Source organism: Aptenodytes forsteri, unplaced genomic scaffold (assembly GCF_000699145.1).
Source record: "Aptenodytes forsteri isolate BGI_AS27 unplaced genomic scaffold, ASM69914v1 Scaffold431, whole genome shotgun sequence".
In the NCBI taxonomy this organism is placed as follows: domain Eukaryota; kingdom Metazoa; phylum Chordata; class Aves; order Sphenisciformes; family Spheniscidae; genus Aptenodytes; species Aptenodytes forsteri.
In genome coordinates this window covers 71,222-78,406 of record NW_008794622.1, presented here as the reverse complement: position 1 = coordinate 78,406, position 7,185 = coordinate 71,222, and the positions used below count along the sequence as shown (strand labels likewise).

The window sequence follows — 7,185 nt, the reverse complement described above, 5'->3', positions numbered from 1 at the left end:
AAACATTGGAACAGGCTGCCCAGGGAAGTGGTGGAGTCACCATCCCTGGAAGTAAATACTTTAAATAAAAGACGTGTAGATGAGGCGCTTAGGGACATGGCTTAGTGGGCATGGTGGTGTTGGGTTGATGGTTGGACTCGATGATCTTAGAGGTCTTTTCCAACCTTAATGATTCTATGATTCTATTCTATGATTGGTGGCAATTGCATGGTTCAGTGGATTTGTTCACTCTACTATACAAACTGGTTTTCTTCTCCAGCTACCATTCTGTGGCCCCAATGTACTGGACAATTTCTACTGTGATGTTCCTCAAGTCATCAAAGTGGCCTGCACTGACACCCACATGGCTGAACTACAGATGGTGTTTAATAGTGGAGTGATTCTCATTATTCTTTTTGTTATCTTGATTATTTCTTACACTGTCATCTTGCTGAAGATAAGGACATGCAGAAGGGAAGTGGAAAGCCCGGTCTACCTGTGGAACCCAGATAACCGTTGTGAACTTAATATTCATCCCCTGCATCTTCATCTATGCTCAGCCTTATAAGAAATTCCCTATGGATAAGGTGGACTCCATTGTTTATACTGTGGTCATTCCAATGCTAAACCCAATGATCTACACACTGAGAAACACTGAGATGCAAAAGGCCATCAGGAGAACACTGGGGAAAAAATCTTTCTCTCCCGAGAGAAACAGAAACCAGACCAGCCAGCAGATCCATAGAGATTGGATCTGACACTTCCATGAGAAAACTGTATTCACCACTGAGATTCCTGCTCCTTCAGTAAGTGAGCAAATTTCTAGATGTGAGATGGGGACAACATTCCCCTCACATCAGCTTAGGAAGGTCAGTCACATGTTTTCTTGTTCTCCATGGAGTGTGCAGTATGGTGTAATTTGTAAGGCCTAATGAGAGTTTTCTGTACTAAATCACCTGCAAAGACAGCACCATGGCACACCCTGGATACAGACCATGCTAGGGGCCCTAACCATGCCCTTGTTGTCTCCTGCGGAAATCTCAGCCAGACCTTCCACTCCGGCACAGGTCTCACTTCTCTTTGGCAATCTAGTGTGGTTTAATCTCTAGGTTAACACGCCTGAAAGCTGGCTTGGTAAACTTGATTGTTATTTCTGCTTGTCACATAATTACAAAGGGTCTTTATAGTAGTGTCAGCTGTAGGTTTAGGGCAATCCCTTTTTGCTCCTTTATCCTCACTTCAGGTGGACTGTATAGCTTTTAGGATCCCTCCTGGAGTGGAGCATCCTAGTCACACATTAGACAATATGGTGGTGGTTGAGGGATAAGATTGTCCCAGGGATCACTCAAGGGTGCTCCAGGGATGGAGGTTCCGTCCCCTCACCGTTCCTCTCTTCTTTGCTCTGCCCCATCCTCCAGTTTCATTCCAGCAGTCCTTACATGATCAGGGTCTACAAATCTACAGAGCCTTCTACACAGAACAGGCAATCTGAACACGATGCTATAGAAGGACAAATGTGGCAAGTGGGGAGGCAGACCTCCCATACTGTTTCCTGCATTAGAAAGACATACAAATTCCTTTGTAGATCCTTGTAGAGGATCTTAAAAGTTTTTTAAGAAATGTCAGGCCCAAAACTGGGCCACCTGGAACCAGGCAGAGACCTGGGAGAGCAGGATGGATGCAGAGAAGAGGAGATTCTGTCTGCAGGAATATCTGACATCACCTCAAGGAGGATGTTGGGTGGAGGAGAAACCTTAGAAGTTTCTAGCACTGCCCCAGAAAGTGCTGCTGAACATCAAGCCACCTAACCTACAAGTGACCTATTGTGAGGCTCACACTCAGAATTAGCATAGTCGTTTGGATCTCAAATGCAGAGAAGTGTCCTGTGTGCCCCACATGGTAGGCTAACAAGGCGCTCCAAAGAGCCTGTGGGGTAGGTACTGTGCCAGACATGATGAAAGTTCTGTTCACTGTGGGTGCAGCCAGACTCCCCGCAAAGGGGCTAGGTGTGGGCAGTATGGATGTGAACGCTTCCGGTCTGTTGGCTGAGGTAAATAACTTAGACGACATAGACAAAGACTAGTTGTCTTTCATTGCTGAAGGAGTGCTGAAGGACTGGTTTCAGGGCCAATTACATAACAGGAGTGCAAAGGGACAGAAACTCTCTCCTGGGGGGACTGCTCAGAATGGTGGTAACCATGCTCCTCAAGGATCATGCAGCCAGCCCTAGCTGAAGAAAGTTCCCCAGTACATCAAAGACCTGATCATGGACACCATTCCAGAGTGGGGATGCTGCTGTCCAGGTGCAGGTGCTTCTTGCTGGGTTTAGAGGGATGGTGGTTTCATGTGTGGGAAACAAGCCATGGTCAGGGTACTGAGTTGCTAGGTGAAGGAGTCATGGGATGAGGTGAGCGGACTATGCACCAGAGAACCAGAACAGGATTGCAAGAAGAGACAGAGCAGAGGCAATAGCCAAAGTCCCTTGTGGCAATGAAGGACGTACAACTGGAGGGCACACTTTATTGAGTGGTGAGGAAGACTCCCAGGATGGGGGAGGCTGGATGCTTGTGGCCTCTGACAGAAGGAGAAAGGCAGTCTTTGTAAGGCACTCATTTTCTTTTGCAAGAGGGTAGGTAGGACGGTTAAGGAAGGGGATAAATAACAAAAAAACCCTACTTCATGTGTAACCATATCTGGATTCTTATAGCATGCAACAGAAAGGATTTCACGAGGACTGAGAACACTGATTTGTGAGGGTGCAATGCCTTCTGGGTTATTATTGGAAGACTTTGCGGATGGAGCCAGAGTTAGTCCACTCTGCACCTACCCTGTGTATAGAATATGCACTACAGTAAGAAAACCATTCTCTCTGAAATCCTGACTTCCCCTCAAAAGGAATTATTTGGCTGATTCAAGTCCATAATACGATGGGTGAACAACTGACTGATGGGTCAAAGAGTTATAGTAAATGGGGTTACATCAGGCTGGTGGCCAATCACCAGTGGGGTTCCCCAGGGCTCAATTTTAGGGCCAGTGCTCTTTACTGTTTTTATAAATGATCTGGACACAGGAGTCGAATGTACATTAAGTAGCTTTGCCAATGATACTAAACTAGGAGGAGCTGTAGACTCCTTCGAGGCTAGAGAGGCCTTACAGAGAGATCTGGGTAGACTAGAGAGCTGAGCAACCACCAACCATATGAAATTTAACAAGAGCAAGTGCAGGATTCTGCACCTGGGATGGGGTAATCCTGCTTATACAAAAAATTGGGGAATGAGAGGCTGGAGAACAGCCCTGCAGAAAGAGATCTGGGGGTTTGGGTTGATGGCAAGTTGAGTATGAGTCAACAGTGTGCCCTGGCAGCCAAAAGGGCCAGCTGTGACCTGGGGTACATCAAGCACAGCATAGCTAGACGGTCAAGGGAGGTGATTGTCCCACTCTGCACTGCACTGGAGTTATGAGGAGCGGCTGAGGTCACTTTCAGCTTTCAGCTTGGAGAAGAGAAGGCTGAGGGGTGACCTCATTGCAGTCCACAAAAAGGGGGCAGTGGAGAGAAGGTGCTGATCTCCTCTCTCTGGTGACCAGTGATAGGAAACAAGGATGGAATGAAGAGCTGCGTCAGTGGAAGGTTAAATTTGAGGAGGGCAACCAAGATGGTGAAAGGCCTCGAGGGCAAGACTTACTTGGTTTGTTCAGCTTGGAGAAGAGAAGGCTGAGGGGTGACCTCATGGCAGTCTACAACTTCCTCAAGGGGGGTAGTGGAGGGGGAGGTGCTGATCTCCTCTCTCTGGTGACCAGTGATAGGACACGTGGAAATGGAATGAAGCTGCGTCAGTGGAAGTTCAAATTGGACATTAAGAAAAGGTTCTTCACTGAGAGGGTGGTCAGTCACTGGAACAGGCTCCCCAGGGAAGTTGCATGGCACCAAGCCTGACAGAGTTGAAGGAGCCTGTGGACAATGCTCTTAGTCATATGATTTAGTTTTAGGTAGTCCTGCAAGGAGCAGGGAAGTTGGACTCAATGATCCTTTTGGGTCCCTTCCAACTCAAGATATTCTATGATTCTACCTTGGAATCAAACTGAGAAGTAGTGAGTACTAAGGGCAAGACAAAAATGCCTAAGGCATGGTTTATTTGTTCCCAAAGTAGACAATAAAAATGGGTTAGCTGAAGTGCTTGCTAGAAACACCCATCGATTATGCAGGAATCCTTAGGTGACTAATTCTGATGCTGTAGATGTCTATACCTGGATAGACAAATCCTGTCACTAGTGCCTACCATAAGGCTATGTCCACATTGCCTTTGATTTTTACTTGATAGTTGACTTCTGATTTCAGATTTCAGTGGCCTACCTATGCTGTATGAAAAGGCAAAGCTTGACTATAAGCTAGATCATCCAGTGACTTGCACATTCTCCCTTTGTGGAGAAACAATGGACTCATTCAGGAGCAGAGTTGTATGAGTGTCAAACAGCAGGCAGTGTCAACAGTCAGAGATTCAAGTATAAGCTGAAATCTTGAACTAACATGCATGCTACCTGATTTTATCTATCTGCATCTGGACCAGAAGTTCAGTAATGATCCTATAAATGTTTCACACCTGCCAGCTGATTTCTGTAGAGATACAGAATTTTAACTGTAGAACTTCATAGCACAACTGTGTTAATTCCTTTACACAGTATAGTTCTCCTCTAAATTATTCCATACAGGTTTTAGTGTTACCCTAAGGCTTTTTGATAATTTGAAGAAAATTATTTGAAGCTTGCTTAATATATATTATGTTGCTACCTAATGTAGACTATGGAGTTGTTCCTAAGAAAATTGTATTAACAAACAAAACAAAAATAAAAAAAGCTTTAACTTATTTACTTCTTTTTTTTTTTTAATTTTCCACACCAACGTATGTATTTGCTGACCAGCTTCCACATTAAGCCTTTGATCTCCTTGTTACGCAGGATATAGATCATGGGATTAGTCAAGGGGAAGATGACCATATGGAAAACAGCAACAACTTTTTCCATTGGGACAGCTTGGAAGGGTAAGCCATACGTATACATAGCTGGGCCATGCATGACAAAAACCACAATAATGTGGGAAACACAGGTGGAGGCTACTTTGTTCTTTGCCTTGAAGGACTGTGTCTGGAGCTTCAGCAATAGGAGAGTGTAGGAGATTAGGGGAAGTATAAAGCACATAACAATAACAACTCTGTTGTTGAGGAACATCAAAACCTCCACTATGTAAGTGTTGGCACAGACCAACTTAGTCAGCTGATGGACATCACAGAATTTGTCCAGGCTGTTGGGACCACATAAGGGAGGTGGATGCTGAGAGGAAATAAAATGATGCCATGGATGAAGCCCACACCCCATGTAGCTCCAGCCAGGACACAGCATACCCCCCTGTTCACAAGCCTGGTATAGTGAAGAGGTTTGCAAATGGCTACATAACAGTCATAGGCCATGACCATGAACAGGAAAGCTTCAGCTGCTCCCAGGAAGTGGAGGAAGAAAAGCTGGGCCATGCAGGCACTGTAGGAGATGGTCTTATGGTATGAGAAAAAGTCAGCCAACATTTTGGGTGTGGTCACAGATGTAGCAGATGTCCAAGAATGCCAATGGGCAGGAAAAAATACATGGGTGATCCCAGTTGCAAAACCCCTCAAATTGTGACAATGATAAGGACGTTGCCTGGCAGAATGATCATATAGAAGAGCAGGAAGAAGAAGAAGAGAATCACCTGGACTTCATGGTTTTGGGACAATCCCAACAGAACAAACTCTGTAACTACTGTATAGTTCTCATGCTCCATTTCTGCTCTGCAGAACCCTGAAAAACAGACAGTAATCATGGAAAAAAACAAACACCAGTGCAAATCTACAGAAATGTTTGAACAACCTGGGGCATATTTAGATTGCCTAAAATGCATGCCCCTTTCCCATTTCCTAGTTTTAGGGAACTCCTAATGATGAAATACTTGAAAGCCAGTAATTTAGATTCCCACTAACTTGGGCATTTTACTGGAAATTTATAGTGGAAATGTCCATATTTTATCATATGTTCTTTTGTTTTCTCTGTGCCCTGGGAACTGGCACTTGGATGGAATATAGGTCATAAAGTATCAGTCCATTTTTCCATGGGTAGGCTAATTTTTGTGGTTTACAGTGTAGATGGCTTTATCTGAGCTAGTCATGTCTACTCCCTCTCCAGTTGACAAAAGCAGGTCCTTCCAGGGTAGACAGATTTAATTCTAGGGTAGACAGCTAAACAAAGCTAGACAAAATGCACTCTAAAATGATACAATTAATCTAAATCACATCCACTGATTATAAAAGGAAACTAAGTATAGATCACTCACATCTGAAGGAAGGTTTATGAATCCCTCAGGTGAATTCATCTGACAGCTGCAAAGTTGTTTGCAATTAAACAATCTAAAATGCCTTTATCCTTAATTATGTCAGTATAGCCAGCCCAGGGAATGACTAATTTAATCCTAAATTTTCTCCAGCATATATCAGTTCAAGTATTTTCCAAAATATTTCATTTTTCCCAATTGTCTTTCAAGGGAGCTGAGGATGTCTGGATCACATTCAGACTTCCACCTTTCTCCAGAGAAATCCCACAGTGGTGTCTAATTTTCCAATGAAGTCAACAGAATACTGGAAACATAAAGAAAAATCAATTATCTAAATATCTCTATGAAATTAATCTACCATGAATCAGCGTAATGGCAGTCTGAAAAACAAACTGACATTTTTTTCATAGAATGTATCAAATAATTTCATTTACATATATTTTGAATGGAACTGTGGATTTTGACATTTCCCTCATGAAGCAAATCATAAAAATTGGTCAGATTTCTTTTAAAAGTCTTTCCATTTATCTAAGTTCTTTCATTCCTCCCACTTCTTTTTCTTCTTTTGAGTCAGGAGAAAGTTATATGAGTTTTTGCCTCCAGGTTTTTTAACACTTTTCTTCCATTTTGCTACAGAGATGGTATGTCTGTCTGCATGACGGCGTCTGCACATTAGTGCATTAGTAACTTCACCAGCAATGTTGAGGTAGAGAATAAAACATACTGAAAATGCTTTAGTGGGAGAAAATGCTCAGACCTGTACAGATTATTTAGTTTTAGAACAGGTTTAGTTTAGTTCCCTTATTGAGACCAGTGAGAAATTAAATCAGTCTTGACAGTGGAAAAATGTGTTT

At 43.3% G+C, this 7,185-nt stretch overlaps 1 protein-coding gene and 1 pseudogene across 1 annotated transcript; one reads left to right on the top strand and one right to left on the bottom strand.

The window, feature by feature from the left end:
• The window catches only part of LOC103893951, a 2,048-nt pseudogene extending 1,324 nt beyond the window's left edge, over positions 1-724 (top strand).
• A 3,847-nt stretch (positions 725-4,571) lies between these two features.
• Positions 4,572-5,788, bottom strand: LOC103893950 (olfactory receptor 4N5-like). The gene is given in 4 exon segments (XM_019470470.1): positions 4,572-4,591; positions 4,878-5,291; positions 5,294-5,584; positions 5,587-5,788. Coding segments are annotated over 4 exon segments (927 nt in total).
• Positions 5,789-7,185: the final 1,397 nt, after the last annotated feature.